At 35.7% G+C, this 23,452-nt stretch overlaps 1 protein-coding gene across 2 annotated transcripts in view; it reads left to right on the forward strand.

The window, feature by feature from the left end:
- PDE3A (phosphodiesterase 3A) overlaps nt 1-23,452 on the forward strand; it is a 312,000-nt gene that overhangs the window by 256,143 nt on the left and 32,405 nt on the right. For both annotated transcript variants that reach the window (XM_015151241.3, XM_077953145.1), the window contains 6 exons: nt 1,201-1,316; nt 9,596-9,815; nt 13,404-13,489; nt 14,617-14,771; nt 16,822-16,959; nt 19,556-19,667. In XM_015151241.3, the coding sequence (XP_015006727.2) occupies nt 1,201-1,316; nt 9,596-9,815; nt 13,404-13,489; nt 14,617-14,771; nt 16,822-16,959; nt 19,556-19,667 (827 nt within the window). The remainder of the gene's footprint in view (nt 1-1,200; nt 1,317-9,595; nt 9,816-13,403; nt 13,490-14,616; nt 14,772-16,821; nt 16,960-19,555; nt 19,668-23,452) is intronic.

Raw genomic sequence — 23,452 nt, forward strand, 5'->3', positions numbered from 1 at the left:
CCGTATTAATTATAAACTTATATGGCAATCTCCATGCATCCGTGAGCCCATAATTCTATGGATTTTAGGTGTTTTACGATAAGCCACCCAGACAGACCAGGCACATCTTGGTTACATTGCCAATCTAAGATTGGCAAAAGATCAAATTGTCAAATTATATTTATGTAAATTATAGATTGTACCCAGTACCAAATTTACTAGTGCTTGAAAGGACACAGGTGTTAGCAAACATAGACCAAGCACTTTTCCCTTGGAGCAGTCCAAGATTGCCAACACGACTTTCGAAATTCCCTTCTCTCCCAAGTTAGGATGGAGTCTATTTCAGATTCAACGTGTATAAATTTTGAGCAACACATACAGAGAAATTTTATCTTGGAATACCCTCCAAAATGTATGGCCCATGAATTGCATGACTTACATAACATTCTCTAGCTCAGTTTTCCATGAATCTATTAATTCCACATTTATTTACAATAAGCAACCGAGGCAGACCAAGTACATCCTGGTAAAAGCATTTGCTAGATGAAGATTCTGCATTACCTTTCACCTAGTACATATCATCAGTATGGTTAGCATCAGCTCCATTGTTGGCATGTCCCTTTTTACAAATTCCCTTTTTACAAGGGAATTTGACTAGATAATCACTTTTTTTTTAGGTCATCACCAGTAAAGAGAAATCATAAGCTAAAGGCCTGCTGCTAATCATTTCCGTCACAAGGAAATAATGCAAAAAAAAATTATTTTTGAATGATTTCATGGTCATTCAGTTTTTGAATACAAATCCACCAAAAATAATAGAGTACTGAAGTAAGCATTATGACATTTACAGCTTATGTAAATTCACCTGCATCTTAACCAGTTAATCTGCAAGCCTCTTTTAGAAAATCTGTGAGGAATGCAATTTTAGAGTACAGTGAGAAGGTGTTTAATTTTTATTAATTGGATAATAAGAGGTTATCTTTCCTCTTTGTTAACCCAGTATGGTTGATGAGTAACTGCTATATCCCTGCAACAGAGATTGTTTTTACATAATCTGTTTCATCACTGAGAAGTACAGTGGTTCTGTCACAGAACCTGAACCAATACTCAGATTGGAAAATCTATTACAGAAATGATGGTTGGGTTCTGGCAAGACTGGCCCAATAACTGACGAATAATTTCTTTTATTTTCTTTTAATTCTCTCTTGTCGGTGCTGTTAGTCCTGATTCTTGGAATAATCCAGTGATGATGACCCTCACCAAAAGCAGATCCTTTACTTCATCCTATGCTATTTCTGCAGCTAACCATGTAAAGGCTAAAAAGCAAAGTCGACCAGGTAAGTAACTTAACTGGAGAAGGGTTCATACTGTAAGTGTGGAGTCATAGAGCAAACCAGACCTTAAGTGTTGAAATATTCTGAGGGTGCCCTGTATTCAGTTATGTTTGGTTTGTCTGTTCTAATAACCAATTAGTTATTTTTTTTAAAGCCTCAATAACCAATTATTTAAATTTCTACCTTATGTGATACAGATTCCTTCAAAGTTGTTGTATCAGATTTCCTATCTTGAACTAATTAGATGCACAGGAAATCACTTTTACCATCAAGGATCATCTCTGGTAGCATCATCTCATGATAGAAATTCCAATTTTTTAGTGTCTATTAAAATTGTTTTTCAGGAGTATGATATATGACTTCAAGGCAGTGTTTCATTTACTACACATGAACTCTGATAAGGAATTGAGATATCAAAATTAAGAATAATAAAGCTTTAGATAGGAACATGAAATGATATTGGGGAAGACTACCTCATTTGTTCAGGGTTCTTGCTCACCCAAACCTGTAATAGGAGTTTTTGTGAGATTCTGTCTCTGAATTGCCTTTCCCCTAGAAGCCCAATTAAGAATCTGGGATGTTTCCTCTGACCTTTCCTTTTTGGAATCACGGTTTCACTTCTCAGTATTACAGAAAATATCAATGAGATTTTCAGTAACTTCCTTAGTTTCTTAATCTACTGCCTTTAGCAGTTTAAGAGTTCATCAAATGGTTAAAAGGAAAACTGCCCACTTCCCACTGAGATATGAAACATTCAAGTTCTGGCTGCCATGGCAACCCCAAACTCCAATTTTTATGTCATCAGCCTCATGACATTGCTAAAAGCTCTGCTGGCTTGCCTCCCGAATAGCTGCACCCCTCTGTCTGGATCCTTCACTTCTTACTCCATGCCAATAGTCAGTAAATCGTGCTATGAAGGGAAGAACAGTTTACAAGATTTGGGCTCACCTTTCTGAGGTTCTCCTCTTTATGGGAATCTAGTCCCTCAGCATTGTGTGCTCTGCCTCGATAACTTTTTTGTATCATTTTATTGGAATTACATCAGTAAAAGAGATCATTAAGCTAATCTACTTTTCCAACAACTAATCTGGTCCTCTCTGCTCTTTAGAAATGTTCATTAAATTTTGCCACTTAGAAGTTATTAATGACCTGCTAATAAAATTGAGCTTTCACCAGGGCCAGGCAATGTAGGATAAGGTAGGCAAATACTTTTAAATTGAGATATTCCTGAAGACAAATGCGGATTAGCTCAGTACTAAGAAGAATCATCTGGGACTCCAACAAGGTGGAGAAACTGCATTTGAGAATTCCACATTAAACCCAAGAGTCTTAAAGGAGCGCTAAAGTGGTTTTAGGTATGTAAGGCCCCTTGGCTCCCTACAAAAATATATACAGATACTTTTGGAAGGGAAGCATCACCAGTTAAGGGCCATGAGATTTTATCAGATCAGATTCAAACATAGAGCTTACAACCAGGATCACTAATTGCACAAAGAAACACCATGAGTTTGAGTTAACAGAAACAAAAATACAACTTTCTAGATCTGTAAAAGGATGAAAATATTTAAATTAAAATTTAATTCAAAAATTTACATATTTAAGGAAAAATAATAGCAATGAGAAAAGACGTAACTGCAGAGCAGCTAAATATAACTTTTGGAAATGTAGTCAAGGAAATATTAAATAGCATAGTAGACTACTGAATTAGTAAACTGGGTAGAGAATGATCTGAAGAAGTTATCCAGAAAGCAATACAGATGAAAAATTGGAGAATATAATAGATTTTAGGAGATACAGAAAAATTAGAGAGTCTAATATACATGATATGTGTAATCAGAGTTTTAGTAGCAAATAGAAGACAAAAAATACTCAGGAGAAGCCTAGTAAATGGAAAGAAACTCACACGTAGATACAAAATAGTGAAACTACACAACACCAAAGATACACACACACAAAAATCCTAAAGTCTACCAGAGAAAAGACAAATTTCCTTTTCAGGAAAGGCGGTCAGGATGAGAGCAGAACTGTCAGAAATACTAGGAGTCAGAACACAGTAGAATATTTTCTTCAAAGCTCTGAAACAATATGATAACCTAAAGTTTTGTGCCTGGCAGTTTCATCTTACAAGAATAGGAGCGAACTAAAGACAATTTGAAAGAAGTCAAAACTTTACGATCTGCCAAATCTTTACTAAAGGAATTTATGATGGATATATTCTAGAAAGAAGCGGAAGAAGAGAAAGTTTGGGATCTAATAAAAATGTTAAACAAATCTGAAAACCATGAGTCAATCCAAGCAAACATTAAATTCATAAATAATAGTATTTCCAGATTTGTGAATAGTTTTTATAAGATTTTTAAAGGACAGAACTAAAATTTCAGACAGTAATAATATGTAATTCAAGAGACGAAATATAAATTTAAGTGTTCTGAATCTATGAGTAGCTCAGAAAGGGGGTTCACATGAGAAAACTGAGGAACAAGAAGGTTAAGTAATTTGCTTTCTCTAGGTCATACAATGAATCCGAATACTTTCTTTTGTCCTAATGACTTCATACTAGAAACAAATGAGGATGACAAATTGTCATAATTTAAGGTTAGGATTTTTTTTGGTTCTGACTTTGGGTAGGTGTAAGATAATAGAAGGATTTGGTTTTCTCTCCCTGTTTCTTTGGTTTAGTGATAACATAAAAATTATTGAATAACCAACATGATAAGATCAAGAAGCTGAAAGTTATGATTAGGCAGACACTGGAAATAACAGAGCAAATGATGCAACAGCCTCATATTCCTGTGTCCTGATCCCCAGTTGGTATGACTGCACTTTAGAAGAAAGAGCAAAGTGTAAAAGGAAAGGAATGTTCACATAAGATACTACATGGGCCGGTGGTAGGAATGAGAGCCACAGCCATAGCAAGAGTGCCCTTCCATTCTTGCCATCAAGTGCATAAGACATTTCCATCATGATCATTTTGGGGTGGATTTTGCATTGTGGCATCTTTAGACAGCTGTCACAGCACAGCTAAAAGTTTATAAAATAACCTGTATCCCAGGCATGCTGAATCTAACTGATTAAATTCCTAAAGGTCTGCCAAAAGAGACAAAAACATCTATCAAGAATCAGAGAGCCGAAAAGAGATTACAACTCTATCCTAATCAGATAGGCCCTTCTGCTTTAAAATCCTTGCTTCCCTGTTTGGGTTGTTGATGGAGCTAAGTAGTTGTGACATGTTTGATGCAGTTGACTGTGATGCATCCTGGTTTTCCATAAACTCCATGGAAAGAAGCTGGGAAGAGCCCCCTCGTGGCAAAGACTGTAAGCAAATGGAATCAAATGAAATGTGAAGAGAGTCTGAGGAAACACGTAAGAGCAATAGGCAATGAGGTGGAGAGAAAGCGAGTATGAAGTAAGAAGAGACATACAGAAAGATAAATACCCTGTTTCCAGAGAGGGCTAATGAAATCTGTTCTTTGCGCAAATCAAGTAAACAGAGTGTCCTTTAGTTCAGTCAATCAATGTTAATTTTAAATAACTGAAACACAAATTATTATGCAGTTACTAATATAAAATAAATGAATGAAATCACATAGGACTCCTTTAATTGAAGCTTAAAAGCAGGAGATTCAAATATAATTTGTATTTTCAATTTTGCTCCTCTAGTATGAGTCACTGACATTATGGAGCTACCATGATACCATTCTGCTTTAAAAATTCCTTGAATTTATAGTTACTGTATTTGCAGTAGTCCTTTCCCGGATTCTTGTAAGTTTGGCTGCCAATTGCAGTGATAACAGATATCTCTACACCTATAATCTAGACTGTTTTTCTTATACAAAATTTGAAAATATAGAGAACTTTAATTACGGTATTCTGATTCTTTTTCTTTGGCATTCTCTTTAGATGCAATTTCTGCTTTGGAAAAAATATTCAGGCTGTCCATTTTCATCTAGGCATGGAAAAAAAAGATGTCTTTATCAGACAAGCTGGTTCCTTTTTTGTTCCATTAAAATTAAACTGAGAGAGTTTTATAGCACAAAACAGATGGATTCACTTAAATAATTCCCCTGCAGTATTGTTTATTTTCTCTCTTTGATTGCCCAAAATTCCTTGTGTCCTGACACACATTTTCTCATGCTCTCAGGAACAAGGAATTAAAGGCCGAATTACTCAAAGGAGTTGGCATTTTAGACTTTATTTTTAAAATTATATTTTTAATTTTTTGTTTTTAAGTGTTTTGATTTTAAGTATTTCACATTAGGACAGTTTGAACCATTCAAAAATTTATGTTTCATGAGCTATGTCTTCTTCCTGGAATCTGCTAAAATTACTCAAATATAAAGTGAAGATAAACATTAATATATTTGAGAGAATGCATGTTTATCTGAATCTCTTCAGTCATGTGTGAGTGTGTAAATGTGTGAGTGTGCGATGTAAAATTAGATGAGATTTTCAAAGGTTCTAACAGTCATCCCTCTAACTTTAGACATGATTACATTGAAAGCATTTTAGAAAATTTGTTTTTGAAGACTTCCAAAGGTTATTCCTCCCAGTTCCTTAGATTGTCCTCTTCCTGTATCTGAAATCATTTATTTATAGTTTATCCTTTCTATAAAGAAAATTTGGTTATTATCTGCATTTATCTCCCTATCTTTTTGAAGACCGATACGGTCTTCAAAACATGCATGTACATCCTAATTCTTTCTGTTTTTAAACTTCAAGTAAACTATGATAATGCACACTGGGAAAAATAGTAGTTTGGCTTTGGGAAAAAAAGAGAACTTACGCTTTTATAACTTTAGCTTCTCACCTGCAGAATAGAAATATCCCTGCTTCTCATGAGTGTTGCCGAGAGTTACCCTTTTTTTTTTTTTTTAAATTTTGTGAGACGGATTCTTGCTCTGTCGCCCAGGCTGAAGTGCAGCTGTGGCGTGATCTCAGCTCACTGCAACCTCCACCTCCCGGGTTCAAGTGATTCTCCTGCCTCAGCCTCCAGAGTAGCTGAGATTACAGCCATGCGCCACCATATCAGGCTAATTTTTGTATTTTTAGTAGAGATGGGGTATCATCATGTTGACCAGGCTGGTCTCGAACTCCTGATCCCAGGTGATCCCCCCTCCTCGGTCTCCCAAAGTGCTGGGATTACAGGCATGAGCCACCACGCCTAGCCGAGTTATGCTTTTAAAAGTGTTCAAAATATGTAGACTAATACTACAGAAGCAGAGCTTCTCTATTACAGGTTTATTTTAAATTTCATCCCAGGCAGTAAATTTGATGTCTTAAAATCTGCTTGTTTGTTGAAATTTAGTTAATCCGTGAGTTCCAAGAACTCTAATGGTTGTGTGAATTTTAAAATTTGTGTTTGAGAGTGAATTGCATGTATCTGAAGCAATCAGCTGGCAGCTACTAAAACTTAGCAATGAAAAAAATCACTCTTCTCATAAATTGCCTTCAGAAAAAACAGGGTGTCAAGACAGAAATGGACAATGTTCTCATGGGCTTTGAACTATTGTTCTGTTAAAAAAAAAAAATTGTGTAGAAAACTGTCCCAAAACTCACAGTTTACTATGAGAACAACTAAGGAATTGCCTAACACAGTGTCTATCAGGAATCTCTTTTTCTTATGACACAGCAATTACTTTTAATTGCTGTTTTTGCAATTACTTTTCATTGCAAAAACCACAATTACTTTTGCACCAACCTAATAAAACCTTGCCCTGGCCCTACCCAACCCTATCCAGACTTGCCCAGCAACCTCTCTGACCACGTTCCCTGCCCCTCTTTTTCCTTTTTGCTAAGCTGCCAACCACTGACCTCCTGACTGCTCCTCTGACATCCCCCAGGTATGTCCCTCTTTCCTGAACATGCTTTCCCCAGCTACTTCTCTCTAAATGTCTTCTGTATTTCATGAGGCCTCTCTTCAAATTTTACCCACCCCCACCCCTTCCCAGCCAGGAAGGCCTTCCCAGTCCATCCTATCTAAAGAGCATTTATGTTCTTCCCTGCCTTCTACCCTGTGCATTGTTTTCTTCCTCTTATTTGAATTTAAGTAAACTTTTCTTTTTTATTGACTTTATTTTTTTAGTTTCTGTCTCCCCTAAAAAGGTGGGAGCTCCATTAAGAGCAGGGATTTTATTTTGTACCCTACTCCATCCATGGAGCAAGACTCACAATAAATACTTGTTGGATGAATAAATCCTTGAGATACTCAGTACAGATACCTTGCTAAACTTTCTACCACATCTTACTAGGATTCAGCTCCTTAACGGCTATGGTACCTTTCTAAGATTATCTGGAGTTACAGTCTAAATCCAAAAAGTGGTTAAAATTAGACCAACCCTTTTTAACCTTTACATCACAGCACCCATCTATATGTAATAGTATTTGTGAATACCATAGCATTGGAGAAATGAGAAGGGATTTTGAGTTTTAAAACTAGATTTCCTTTATTTTATAAAATTATAATGAGAAAAACTAATTATAAGCTATTGGAGATAATATTAAAAATTGAGTTTATTCTAGAGTTTCCAAATAAAATATTTCTTTTTTTAAAAATATTTTCAACCAGTAAATAATTCACAGCAAACTTGGAAACCACTTGCTGCACACAGTCATACATTGGCTGGGAAATTCTGAGTTAAAACCTTTGTGAACTTAATTTTTTGTTTTGATTTGTTTTTGGCTCAGGATACTATGTAATGTGAAGGCTTGTCGTTATCTTTGGAAAAATAACTGTGTCTTTTTAATAGAAGTAGAAACCCAAATAAAAACCATTAGGCATTACATAAGGAGCAATGCAAATGCTGCCTAATAGGCCATTGATTTTACTTCCCCCTTGGATAGTCTCTGATAGAGGTACTGGCTTATAAGCCTCATTTTACTAAGAATAGCTGGGTTTGCTCTATATTCTTCCACGTAAGTACTGTGACCTTGGGAGGGTTTTTTACACTCTCTGGGTCAAAGTGGTTTTGTTTGCTTAGTATAAAGGCTGGGAGGGGGTTGAGCTGCTGGTTAGGAATTAACAATAGATAGGTTGAGAAAGAACTAGAAGGGAGTTCTGCTCTTCACACTGAAGCAAGGGGGGAGTGAGATTTCTCATCTTTAACAACAACAACAACAAAAATAAATCACAGTGCCAACAAGAAATTAAAAAGAAAATTATACACACACACACACACACACACACTCCCTCAACAAACTTACTATTCTTTTCAGTGGACCAGAAAACCTTTGGTGTGACAAATCAAACTTTTGAGGAAGCTACATCCTGGAAACAAACTTTGCTGTAAGCCAACTGCCAGCTAACCGCACACATAATTTGATGATGTGAAGGTGGATGGCTGTAAATTTTCCTAAGTGGTGAGAAATAGAGAACGACTTTTAATAATGTTATTTCATTTGCCCTACAGTACATTGTTCAGCCATAAAATCATGAAAACCAGTAAGCAGGTTTTTGGCCAGAAGTTATTTCTCTCCTTTTTTCCATTTTAATTGCAGGCTGCCTTCTCTGTGTTTGGGAGAGAGTAACTTCAAAAGATACCTTCCTTGTCTTCCAACAGCCACACTTTGAAATCTAAGCCAGTGTCCTGTAAAACTCTTACAATCTAGAGTAAATACAGACAGTTTGGCACAAATACCCACACTTGAAATGGAAGCTTTAGGTCTATTGTTTGATCTGAAATGGATTATATTACATTTTAAAATGTTTTCTTCAAAAATTATTTCGATCAAAGCAATCTTTCACACCAAAAGGTCTTATTTCACTGAAACTGCGAGTTGTTAAGAAGGTTAATTTCCTCTCAGTAATGCATCTTCTTTATTTACATATTTTAAGCATCTGATGCCTGCTGAACTCTGCCCCAGATACTGGTTAATGTTTAAAACAATAGCAGATCCTGTTCCTGCTAAAACCTTCACAACCTAAGAGAAAATCAACATATGAGAAAATTTTAACTATTATTTCCATGTCAGAATGACAAGAAGAAACAAAAATGGGAGGAGAAAATAATATCCTGTCCTGAAGTTACTCCAGGACACCAAGGCTTTGACTGTACGTGCCAACATTGCCACTATTTTTTTATGATGATTCATTCCTCCCATTGAATGCTGTGGAGACACCCCAACCGCACTGGCTTCAGATGTTGGTATGTGGAGGAGGCCAGCCCCGTGACCTGAGCAGGCACGTGGTTGTTACTGAGTTTGTAAGAGTACAGGTGAAGTTCAACAGTTGCAATTTTGCATCTTAAAGACATTTGTTTAGTTACTTAACTCTCATTCTTTCTCAGGTGCCCTCGCTAAAATTTCACCTCTTTCATCGCCCTGCTCCTCACCTCTCCAAGGGACTCCAGCCAGCAGCCTGGTCAGCAAAATTTCTGCAGTGCAGTTTCCAGAATCTGCTGACACAACTGTCAAACAAAGTCTAGGTTCTCACAGGGCCTTAACTTACACTCAGAGTGCCCCTGACCTATCCCCTCAAATCCTGACTCCACCTGTTATATGTAGCAGGTAAGGATTTTTTATGAACTGAAGTTTAATAATAAAATTGATGATGGTTTTCCCCTAGAAATACCTACCACCAGCCCACGCAGCTTGGGGTTGGTTTGCCAAAGTAGTTGACAACCAAGTATAGGATAATGTGATTTGTGTTGAATAGACTACAATAAAAACTTATGTTTTAGTAGTTTTCTATTAACAAAGTTTAGAATCCATGCAGTTCATACAGCTAATCTTTAGAGAGGATACAAAATCGTTAGCTGTATATGTTGCCTGTTTCCTGATGGTGAATATAGAAAATTTATAACTAAAAAATGATATCAAGTATTCTGTTGTAATGCTTCATTTTGTTGGAATGTTTGTACTTGTTCTCCAGGGAACTTGTTACATTGATATTAGCCATATTTAATTGTCAGTTTGCATTTCCCATTTTTACAGTTTAAAAATGTGTGAATAATACATCGCACAGGATGGCTGGACTCAAATAGTTTTCTGAATGCAATTTAAGCAATTGTATGTGCTATTCTATCATGTTGAAACAAAATTACAAAGTGTTATCTATCACAGAGGTTAAGAAAAAAATGGTCTAGCATGGCTAGAGTAATTATTTTGCCAAGGTTGTCACAAGAAATAATTATCTCTTCTTACTGGTTAATGTATTTTTATTGTTCTTCACTAATAGTTTGAATAATTTATCTTAAAGCATTATGGTATTTTTTAAGTAGAAAAACAGTTGAGTGTTTTTAACTATGAGAGTACCTTGAATAAAATAGTATTTCATTTCTGAGGTTGATGAGGATAACTGTTTGAATAAATGAGTAACATGTTGGTTTTCTAGTATCAAATATTACTTCACAGACTCAGCTTTTTTCAATATATTCAGATTTAAGAAATAGCAACTTATATTAAGCCTTATAATTTTCATTTTCATATTTTTACTCATAAGCTCTGTAATTAAATGAATGTTCTTTATAATTTTTATTTTTACCTCCTTTCTCTTTACTGACATTTTTAAATGAGAAATTATTTTCATTTGTTCGCCCAGAGCCAAAGTTATTCTACTATGCAAAAGTTATTCTGCTGCCTTCTATGAGTTTTTTTAATAAAATAATTTCTGCGGGATATTAATCTCATCTCTTTTCCACAAAAAAACAAGTTCTGTAGTAAAATATTCAGAAGATATATCATACTTCCCTGTTAGAAATTCACAACACACATGGCTTTATTAAAAGTTCTGAGAAGCTCTGTTAAAAGAATCCCTCTTTATTTATTTTTGTTGTTTCATTTAGTGTTTTTTGAATTTATTTGACCACAGAACCAATTTATTTGGGTTAACACCCAAGAATTGCTCACGGATCTAATGTTTGGCAGAACACAATTAAGAAACATTGTTTTATTGTATGCACCCTGAGCCAAGATGAAGCCCAGTGGAGTAATCTTCATCAAGGACATCTGGGTTCAGCATTTTTAGGGAGAGTCTCCCACTGTGGGTTCCGGACTTTGGGAAAATAAGTCCCCTAAAGAAAGGAGAGAGATGTTCAGAAAAGCTCTACCACTCACATAGCTTTTTTCATCATAGTGTAGTTTTTTGTGGTTTTTTTTGTTGTTGTTGTTTGTTTGTTTTTGTGTTCTTAGCAGGAAGAATGCAATGGGATTTTTATAAAAGGTTTCAGAGAAAAACAAGAGGATTTCACTGTCTACTTGTTCAGTAATGTTTATAAATCCAGTAGTGTGTGTTTTATTTGTTTGGGCTTTATAAATCTGTAATTCAAACCCGGTTTTATTATTGCCTTAAAGGCAGCCACCCATGTAGGCACAGAGAGCTCCAGAAACACACGACTAATTGTTGTGGTTTCCCCTGCTGAACTTGAAGAGTTTGGCGTTGAATCCCAGTCTCTTGGCTGCTGTAATGTCTATGCAACAAGCTATTTTTCTGGCATGAGAGCTGGCATATTGGAAGTACTAATTTAAATGGTCCTTTTAGGTATTACTTTGCAATGAAAAATTTTCAGGCTAATAAACTCAACTTCTTCTGAGCTTCGTCTAAGAATGTAAGCCTACCAATTCCATCTCCTTTCTTTTTCCTTTTTGTCCTATCATTTTCTTTTTGTTCTCTAACCCAGATTGACAGATTTAATAATTAGAAATATTTTACAGGTAATGTTTTCCTATTTACACTCAAGGGTTGAAAAGTAAAGTTACTTAGTATGCAGATGAGGTCTTCCTGGAAAATGCTCTTCTCTTAGCACACACACGAGCACAATTCAGGGAAAAAAAATGATGAGTTATTTAAGATATTAAACAATAAGCTATCACTACTTTTTTCATTTTAGAGTGGGTAGTCTGTGGTTAAATAACAAACAAATAAATCCTCTGAGACCCTTTGTAATATTAGTCAGAAAGAAAGAACCCAGCAGCGAAATGCAGAATCAAAATCTAATCATGAAGTCTCTAAACAAGATAGAAGAGGGAAGAGCCAGTTTATGGCCTGAGCCAGGCCATTTGTGGGGTTACTGTTTAATTTTTGAAACAGTCAAACTTCATTCCTCCAACACCGTCTGGTAGAGCACATTGCTTACCTCTCTTAACTTTGTTTCTCTTGGTGGTTTATAGTACCTCTGGGGCCTGTTTCTCTCAACCAGCATCCTCTGTAGTCAGTCATACATTCACTGGTCATCAAAATGCACCTGTCTTTTGTTCATTTCCCTAGGGCCTTAACAAGTAACTGATCAATCTGGTAAAAAGAAGTCAATTTTTTATTTTGTAGCAAAACGTAAAATTCATATACTATCATTCTGTTTCAACCTATCCTGTCTTAAAGGTCTGTTTAGACATGAAAATATCATAACCCAAATAAATAAATCTAACAATGAGGTTCTTTTTTTTTATTTTTTATTTTTTTTTTTGAGATGGAGTCTCACTCTGTCACCCAGTCTGGAGTGCAGTTGGTGCAATCTCCACTCACTGTAGCCTCCATCTCCCAGGTTCAAGTGATTCTCCTGCCTCAGCCTCCCTGAGTAGCTGGGATTACTGCGTCCACCACCCCACCTGGCAAATTTTGTACTTTTAGTAGAGACAGGATTTCACCATGTTGGTCAGGCTGGTCTTGAACTCCTGACCTCAGGTGGTCCAACTGCCTTGGTCTCCCAAAGTGCTGGGATTACAAGCGTGAGCCCATAATGAGCCTTTAAGCAGCCTGGCCCATAATGAGGCTTTTAAGCAAGCACAGAGGTATTTATTGTGGCAGATAACCCTTGTCCAAATATAGATCAACACCTGCAAAATGGCCACTATAAGTAAGTCGCAGCCTATACCAGTATTCTCTAAATAATCTAACAAAATTTTACCATCACTTTCACCTCAAATATGATCTAGGTAAAGGAGGAGGAGACTGAGAGTCAAATGAACTTTCTAATCCTTTGTAGTGACTACTGTCTCACAAAAAAGAAAGTAGTACACTGCATATCAGCATTTATGTATCAAACAAAATGAATATTTTCACAAAACAAATAAGCAGAAGGTAGAAATATTTGATTATTGTTGTTTATCTTAATGTAGATGTAGATGGTATATGCCTATGACTTTTCCAATGTTTTTTAGCTGTGGCAGACCATATTCCCAAGGGAATCCCGCTGACGAGCCCCTGGAGAGAAGTGGGGTAGCCACTCGGACACCAAGTAGAACAGGTAATTCATTGTTTTGGATTCTGTTTCCCAAAGTGGAAATTGCCTTATTTTTGTTTTCCTGATCAAAACGGTGACCTACATTTCTGATTTTTTGGGGGGTGCCGGGAGACGTGGTCTCATGATGTTGGCCAGGTTGGTCTCAAACTCCTGGCCTCAAGTGATCCTCTCGCCTCAGCCTCTTGAAGTGCTAGGATTGCAGGCATGAGCCACTGCGCCTGGCCTGATTTTTTAAATTGCAGGTTTAAAAAGACAAGGGAGAAAATTAAAATCATCTGTACCCCTACTCACTGGAGTTAATCATTGGTAAAGTTTGGGTGCAAAGCTTTCCAAAATGTTTTTATACATTTCTACATGTGTATATTTCTAAAACACAAGAGGCCATTGTATATAATATATAGAACTATATAGAAATACTATTTTATCTTGCTACTTCTGACATTGGAAGTACTTTAAGTGGTTCCCAAAACATAGCAAATACTCAATAAACTTCCTTCAGGCACCTTACTCAGCTATGAGAAATGTCATAGGAGCTCAGAGAGCATAGACGTCAGACTCCGGGTATTTACCGATTGGTCTTTTAGTTAGCACGGTTTCCTGCTGACTGAAATGGCGACAGTGAAAAAGGGCAGATAAGGAATGAAGCCACAGGATTCTAAGAAATGGGATTGGATACATAGGATTTCCCATGCTCCCAAGCATATGCCATCACCCTGTGCTCTACAGAGTGCTTTACTCCTGGGTATGTCAATTCAATTTCTCCCACCTCACGTGCCCATTCTAGAGTGTTATAGTCACTCAGTGGTTTAATGTATAGGGAGAGAAATAGAGAAAAAAGAAACATAAAATCCTAGGATTTGTTAAAGGTATGAACTGTTGATCTAAAAAATATTATTGAGGGATTATTGAATGTCATGCAGATTACAGATTATAATTTCCATCTGTTTTACTTTGTTAACAGATGTGTGATGTTCTCCTCCCTATGATCCTATATTCTTGGAGTATAAGCTCATGAAAGCCCTATTTCCCTAAATAGTATATTTACCATATGCATCTTAGCAAAATTTGCTTAAATGAGCCCCCTTTCCCTATTGTAAATCTCGTAATAAGTTGTTCTCTTTTAATTGTAGATGACACTGCTCAAGTTACCTCTGATTATGAAACCAATAACAACAGTGACAGCAGTGACATTGTACAGAATGAAGATGAAACAGAGTGCCTGAGAGAGCCTCTGAGGAAAGCATCGGCTTGCAGCACCTATGCTCCTGAGACCATGATGTTTCTGGTAGTCCCATATCATCACTTAACTCACTCATTTACTTGAGAGATCACCTTCTGTTACAGATATTGGCTTAGAAATGAATCTCTGAGACCAGGCATGGTGGCTAACACCTGTAATCCCAACACTTTGGGAGAACAAGGCAGGCAGATCGTGGGGTCAGGAGTTTGAGACCAGCCTGACCAACATGGTGAATCCCCATCTGTAATAAAAATACAAAAAAATTACCCAGGCATGGCCGGGCGCAGTGGCTCATGCCTGTAATCCCAGCACTTTGGGAGGCCAAGGTGGGCATATCACGAGGTCAGGAGTTCAAGACCAGCCTGACCAACATGGTGAAATCCTGTCTCTACTAAAAATGCCGAAATTAGCTGGGTGTGGTGGTACATGCCTGTAATCCTAGCTACTCAGGAGGCTGAGGCAGTAGAATCGCTTGAACCTGGGAGGTGGAGGTTGCAGTGAACCAAGATTGTGCCATTGCACTCCAGCCTAAGCAATAGAAGGAGACTCTGTCTCAAAAAATAAAAAAAAAAATAAGTAAATAAATAAATAAATTTCCCAGGCATGGTGGCAGGCACCTGTAATCCCAGCTGCTTGGGAGGCTGAGGCAGGAGAATGACTTGAACCCAGGAGGCGGAGGTTGCAGTGAGCTGAAATCATGCCGCTGTACTCCAGCCGGGGCAACAGAGTGACACTCTATCTCAAAAAAAAAAAAAAAAGAAAGAAAGAAATTAATCTCTGAAACATGAGATTACAGGTGTATTTCATCCGGATTGCACATGTATTACAGCCCTTCCCATACTTATCAATATATTTTTTCTCTTTCCAAGCATTATTGGTCTCTTAGTGGTTCTATTATCTGGTGATTAAAAGCATAAGCATTTACAGTTACACAATGATTACAGATATTTCTTAACCCCATCAAAAAGTATATACAGGAAAATGTATTATTTCATTCCTTAAAACAATATTTTATAAACAAAGAAAAGAAAGATGAAGGAAGGGAAGGAAGAAGATATTCATTGACTTAGGGCATCTGCTGGTTTTCTCTAGTACCTCCTTGACTTAGAACATAAACCAATATTTGTTTTTCTTGTAATATTGTCAGGCATATATTGGCACTAGCCACCTATTAAAATATCCTTTAATGATTACTTACTTTGTGTATTTGAAAAGATCCATTTAAGGAGAATGGAAGCATACATTTGAGTCAACTTCATTGTGGGGAGGTGGCAAGTGGTAGAAAACTGTTGACTCTCAAGTGATCATCAATGGCTGCTATTACCATTTTTCTTTTACTGTATTTACTGTTTGTATTTCTAAGTCAGATAGATCATCAGGTAAAATAATTTATATGTTTCCTTATCCTCATTATCTATCTTTTTTTTTTTTTTTTTTTTTTGGCAAATGTGCTTTTAATAACATCCTCATTTGGGACCAATTATAAAAAACCTTTACTTTTACATAGTGCATGTTTCTCAAGAAACAGTCGATCACATGAAATAAATTAAAATCCCTAAAAAATGTGGCAACATTAATCCTATGTCCATTTTAAAGCATTAATATAAACTTAATAATAATGGTAGGAATGATCAAGTCCTCCTACTCATGGATTTCTTTTGAGAGCTTAATTTAAGGAGGGAACCCTCATCTCTGAAAAATTTACATAACTATGAAGAGACGTAAATTTACATGCAATTACAGAATATTCTGAAGTCTTTAAAACTTTATTTAAGAACCTTACAGTAGACCCAAAGTAGTTATACTAACTTATAGAAGAAACATCCATGTTTTTGCTGGAGTGTATATGGACCAGTGATAGGCAAGCACCTAATAGTGCAAAATTTATATCTGAAACAGCATTAGTTCCTTTCCTTCTTACTTTGGGGTCAATGTCTCATTCATCTTGACTTTTTTAAGCAAAATCACTTATTCACCTTGGAGTTTTAAGTCATTTATTTCCGATAGCCACAATTGTTACTGAATTTCGCAAAGCACAAATTGCCCTGTAGAAAAACTGCATGCTGTTTAAGTATTTTAACGTTAAACATTACAGGACAAACCAATTCTTGCTCCCGAACCTCTTGTCATGGATAACCTGGACTCAATTATGGAGCAGCTAAATACTTGGAATTTTCCAATTTTCGATTTAGTGGAAAATATAGGAAGAAAATGTGGCCGTATTCTTAGTCAGGTAAGAAATGCATTCATTCACACTAATTTAAATATAGGAAAAACAGTTCCTTGGTTGCTTAAAGCTCTGTAAATTCTTGACACTTGTGGATAGGTGTTGTGTGGAGAAAAGAAGTTTTAGAACACTGTAGATTCCTTGGTGGTGGGTTAACAGAAGAAACTGGAACTTCAAGTGAGTCGGATGTCATATTCTACAATTAAAATATGATTTATTTTTAAAGACAAAGTAGGCGGGGATAGAGATACATAGACAAGGGACAAATGATCTAGAATTCATAGAATTAAGCAAAAGAAAATCTGACTGAAGCCCCTAAAAGAAGAAAACTGCCTGTTTAGAGATACTAACTTATTGTCTGTAATTATTTTCAATGACTTTTTAAAAACTTTTGAATATTACAGCACTTAGACCTTATCAAAGGTAATACATTGTGCCAAAATGTGTTTCCTCTTAGTGCTCTGAGAAACACATCACATAGAGTTATAGAATAATACTGTTGCTGCATAACCAGCCTCTGAGTATTGTTTTCTTTAGGCTAGACTACTTTCATGGCTTTTCACATAAATAATTATTCGTTTTGCTGAAGAAGAAAGAAAACAAGTAGAAATTAAGAATTTGAAAATGTTTCAAACCACAAAACAAAATGATAGATTTGCTGTACTACGGAATACCCATTGAAATACACACCCTTAATTAATAAAGAGGATGGTGCGATAATGTGTATCAGCTTATCTTCACATGTTTTAGATGTGTTCTTATCAATTTGAGTAAGTATCACAGCAGAGATAGTAAGGACCATCAAACTTGTGAATATCAGACTTAGGTAAGAATTCAGGACCCAACCCAGATTTATTGGGGCCACTAACACTTCTCTGCAAAACAATAGAAGAGAAATCACTGAAATGCTGATTTCTACGCAGTGCATCAGAGATGAGCTGTCTTTGGACCACTCAACACATGTCTCAATGTGGAACTTCGTTTGGGGTGAGGATCCTAATCTGTGAAGATTTAAGGGAAAAGATAGCAGGCCTTTCTTCTAGTGTTTGATTCTACAAGCACATATGGCTGTCTAGTCTGGGGGTACACTAACATTATTGATGGAATATGAGACAAAAAATTCTTACAAAGTCTGTAAAGTATTCAATTTTGCCTCTGCTAGACTCTATTCTGTCCATCACCATGTTGAGGAATATAATGGCAGCCCTTGCACTTTACTGGGAGTTGAGAGTCCTGGTCTTCTTCCCTTTCTTTCTTCTCAGTGCTAAGCAACGTCTCACACTAGCTGATCTTAACGACAGATTTAAGGATAGTTGCTCTGTCCAATTCACCTTAGCCTCATACCTTACCTGGAAGACTGTGTATCTTCTTTCTGAAACCCATGGCAAACTGCAACTTTGAGGGAGTGATCTTTCCTGCAAATAAGCCTGTAATAGGGCCACAGGATGTGGCAATGAACCTAGAAGCATTTTCTCTCTTTATTTTATTTTAGTTTTTTTTTTACTAGGGAGTATGTTCCCTGGTATAGAGACACACATCTCATCTCATTTTATATTTGATGTATATCTCACAGACTCTCAAAAACTTAATCTTCACAGTAAATTTAGTGCAGGGTTTTTTTTAAATATGTATTTTATAGAAGAAGAAACTAAGGCTTAAAAGAGGATATGCTACTCTTCTAAAGTCATCTAGTAAATATTCAACCCAGGATTCCAAAGTAGATTTATCCATATCAGAAGCCCAGGGTTTTTACATTCCTTCAATTGCTTCTCATATCTTCATAAAACACCTTGACTTATTATATGTTCAAGTTCTCCAAATGAGGATTCGGACCTAGTAGAAAAGTGGTTATGATAACAGTCGGTTTTACAGCACAAATGACAGTGTACAGAATTTCATTACGGGTACCAACCACTCCCTTGAAGTTCTGTGAGCTGGGAATGGGAGAAAACAACTTGACCAAAATTGCCACACAATGTTTTCTAAGAGTCCTGGATACCAGTAGACAATAAAAAGATTAAGGATAATTAACAATTAGATTCATGCAAAATTCAATAATGTATCTTTTGTTCCAATCATGTTCCAAAAACAGAGTAATATATTGATATATGATCCTCATTAGTCACTGTTTACTTTCCCAATTTCCCAGACATTAAACTTTGAACAAATGCAGCTTCAGATGACTTGCTCAGTAGAACTTTTTGAGATTTTTTCTTTTGAGTTTACAAGAACAAAAATTATGAAATTTTGGTTATGGAAAATATGCGTATATTTTTGCCATAGTACAACTTTAGGACAGTGAAATGATTTAATGTGAACATTCCAATACATCACCTTTTGGCTGTGACTAAGAGGAAAAAGTCTAATTTCAAAAGATTTTTAAAGAGACATGTACAATGGAAGTAAGTCCTCAGTTTCAATATACAGCCTGCCTTTTGATAATTATCATTTTAACCAATTTAAAAGGACATCCTTCAGATTTTGAAAAGGCATTTAGTGTTTTCAGTTACCAATATTTACCATTGTTGTCTTTATGTCTGACACACAGATAGAGATGTTTCATGTTTCATAAGGCTTTGTCTTTTTTTTTTTTTTTTAACAGGTATCTTACAGACTTTTTGAAGACATGGGCCTCTTTGAAGCTTTTAAAATTCCAATTAGGGAATTTATGAATTATTTTCATGCTTTGGAGATTGGATACAGGGATATTCCTTGTAAGTATGCTTGATTTGTGAAATAATACTTTTAAAATATGTCAAATTTGCTGTGGGTAAGTGGGATAGTGAATCATTAGCAGGTAGCACAGAATTACACATGGTAGATACTCAATATGGAGACATCATATGGTGATTAGGAGATATCACCTGTGTTAGAATCCTGGCTCCTTTACTTTTCAGCTGTATGAGACCCTAGGGTTTACTTAAGCTGTATGTGCCTCATTTCTTAGTCCATAAAATGAGGATTATAATACCTGCTTCATATGATTGTTGGGATCAAATAAGATTATAATTTTAAAGAGGTTATTTTAGTGCCTGGCACACAGTAATTCCAACATAAGTCCACTTTAATATGGCTATTTCTTGGAAATAAATAAATACTAAATTTATTGCTCATTTAGTAACCCATCCCTTTTATTGGGTGAATTCAACTTTTGTTGTGGCATCTGAAGAGTTAAGTCACTATATATGTTTTCTCCACATAAGATAAAGTTGGCTGGTGTTTAGAGGGACAGGAGGATGATGGTCTGATGAATAAAATAGACATCTGGAAGTGGTTATGGAAAAATGATGAGAAACATTTTAAAAAATCAGGTAAATGGGAAGACCCAAGGGAAACACACAGTCAAGAATTCAAGCTTTGAGTCTTGTGAGAATAAGTTTCCCATTTATAATAACAAGAAATTGGAACACAGAGGAGATGTTAAATTTTCATTATGTAGCATTTCAGGAATCATCAATCAGAACACATAAGTAAAATGGTCCTACAGAGCTACAAAATATATGGTTTGGGAGACAATGTCTATAGGTCCAAACAGGGAAACTATGGAGATGTTCAAAAACCATGTAACACATTAAGGAAATAAATACATAGAAGAAAAATAATCAAACATAATATGTTGATTGGAGCATGTCTTGGAAATATGTTATTTAAATCGTATTTTGGCTTTTAAACTTTTAAAACTTTTAAATTTTAAAACTTTTAAGCTTAAAAGTTTTAAAAGCTTTTATATTTGCTTTTATGCACCTCAGACTTCAGAGTCCCATAACTTCTTGATAATTGTAAAGAGCTGAAGTTACATTAAAAAAAAAAATTAATACTGATAAAGCGTAAGTATTTCCAGGAAGGGGTATCACATTAACCTAGGGATTTACTATGAGCATATTGTTTTCAAAATCCCATCCACATGCTACATTGGAATGAATATGCACAGCAGATAGTGTATCATAGAAAAAAAGAATGAAGAACTGAATCTACCAATGAGATTTTCTGAAGAATATGGGACGAAAATACAGTCAGAGTAAGGCAGTTGGAGTAAGGCAAAGAGAAGCTGAACAGTACCAGGGCCCCTGGGAACATCTGGCTGACAAATCCATGGAAGCTGGAAGAGAAATATGAGAAAAGGGGTAGTTGGAAAGGATCTCAAGATAAGCCTTGCTTTCGTAATACAATTTTCCCAGGGCCCACCCTGGTTGGATGCCAGTGATTGACCTAAGTGTTCACAATTTCTCAAAGGTTAAGGAGTTACATAAATAAACTTTTATAGAAAGGAAGCCACTAAAAACACTAAACAGCTAGTCACTAGACTGAATTTCCAAATTCATGTTATATTTTCAAATGTATTTTAATGATATAATTAGCCATAGCAAAGTTCCACTGAGTTCAAAGTAATACTAAACTCCATAGACATAAAAACTACCAACTTTTTCACAGGTAGTGTATCATTAAATCATAGTTGAAAGATGGCAAGTGTTTAAGTACAAAAATAAGTTTTCAGATTCTAAGATTTATTATTCACTTTTACATTTTCTTATTACATTTTTATATGTTACAAGTAAATGGATATTTTTTTCCCTGAAAGAGTGGGTTCTTTATTCCAGGTGAAAAGAACTTGTTATAATAAACCTGCTTGTTCTATTAGAAGTCCCGGATACTCTCCATAAAGGGAATTTATTTACATCTTTTCATAGGAAAGCTCTAGCTTCATTTGTGATCACTTTTAACTAATAATGTTTCATATGTGCTGAGATTGTAAATTAATATGAATATTTATTAAAAGCTTCACTTATTAGTTATAATTAGCACGTACAAAAATTTGCTGTGTACCTACTTATTTTAATATTTACTTTGGACTATATTTCTAATGGTTCTATCTAAATAAATCCTTAGTTGAAAAGAAGCATAAGAGGAACCGAAGTTAAAATAGGGTTGGATTAACTTTAGTATGATAATGTGTGCTAATATTAGAAACTAAATTTCTTATTATAGTTCTAAGTGTACCTTTAACAGTTTTCAAGAGAAGAGGGTAAGTAGGAAAGCTTTTAAATTTGTAATTAGAATCCTGACAAAAATTGAAGGATCTAGATTTAAACAGAGAGTTAAATAAGGAAATTTCTTGTTAGTAGCAATAGAAAGACAAGAAATATGGTCAACTCAATAATATAAATGTGATAAAAATGTATTTGTTCAATCAAACTTAGGATAAATTAATGTATGGTCAATACCCAATTGCATAAGGAGATAAATAATGTTTGGTGTCATTCATAGTCCCTTTCAGTTGGGCATTTTGCTTATTAAACAAAAATCCATTCGTATTCATTCATCAATCCAGTTATTTTTGATGGTAGTTTTTTTATTTTCAAAGAGTTTCCTCTCTAAAGTATATTCTCCCTAACATCTCTCATTCTGATTTAAGTTTGGGAAATGGGGAGAATGCCTCAGAAGTACCTGTGATCATGTAGCTATTTCATGGCAGCAATGAGAATAGTCCTGCTCAACCTATATTTAGTTCAGTTCAATCAAGCTGTACATAATGTGCCCACTGAATTTAAAGATAGATATTGAAGTGACATGGTACATGCTAGAGGGGCAGAACTACCAGAGTATTAGCTATATTCCAAGAGAAAACAAAATATTCAAAGTGTTACCTCTATTCTTTACTACTTCCGCTTCCGCTATGGTGCGTAGGAGCATAGACAAAATTTTAAATAAAAAATATATAAATTTGGATCTTAAAATCTGTGAATTTACATACAACTCCAACCCTCCACACCAGCTCACTTCAACTCTGTGCTTGAGGGAAAAGGAGAAAGTTGAGAAAACAAGTGTTTCAAGACGGAAGAGGGAGATGGGCGGACTCTGGGAAAGAGGTAGGGTGTACCATGTGCTAGTGTATGCATGTACGTCTATATGTTATTAAAGAGGGCGAGGGGGTTGCCACGTAAGTGAAGGCGTCATCGAGAAGGCTTGTCCAAAATGCAGAGATGAAGGAAGAAGTATGATGATATTAAGGATAAAATAAGGATAGCTCTGATAGCATTTCTTATCCTTCTCAGTTGCCTACCCTGGCCAGAACAAGAAGAGTAATCTTTGAACATTTTTATGTATCACATAGAAACCTGTCAGTAACTTACATTGACCTTGCTAGCTTCTTTCCTGGGTGTCTTTGCTCCTGGGTTGGGTTACCAGAGAATTAATAACAAGAACAATGGAGATGCCAGCACTTGGCATAATACCGAGTACATGCTAAGTGAATATTTGATTAATAAACATGTTATTGACTGCTAACAGGACAGATGGTTTTCTATTCTTCAATCTAAGTGATTGATGATGGTGTTATTCTCCTACACATACACACATACAACTTGATGTATATATTTAAATAAGCAGGTAGATTTGGTTAGCGATTTTTTAAAATTTAGTACTTTTAAACCTGTACTCGAAAGTAAAAGGAACCTTTTCAAATATATATACTGTCTTTACCTAGTTTTTAAATTGAGAT

This window comes from Macaca mulatta, chromosome 11 (assembly GCF_049350105.2).
Source record: "Macaca mulatta isolate MMU2019108-1 chromosome 11, T2T-MMU8v2.0, whole genome shotgun sequence".
Lineage (NCBI taxonomy): Eukaryota > Metazoa > Chordata > Mammalia > Primates > Cercopithecidae > Macaca > Macaca mulatta.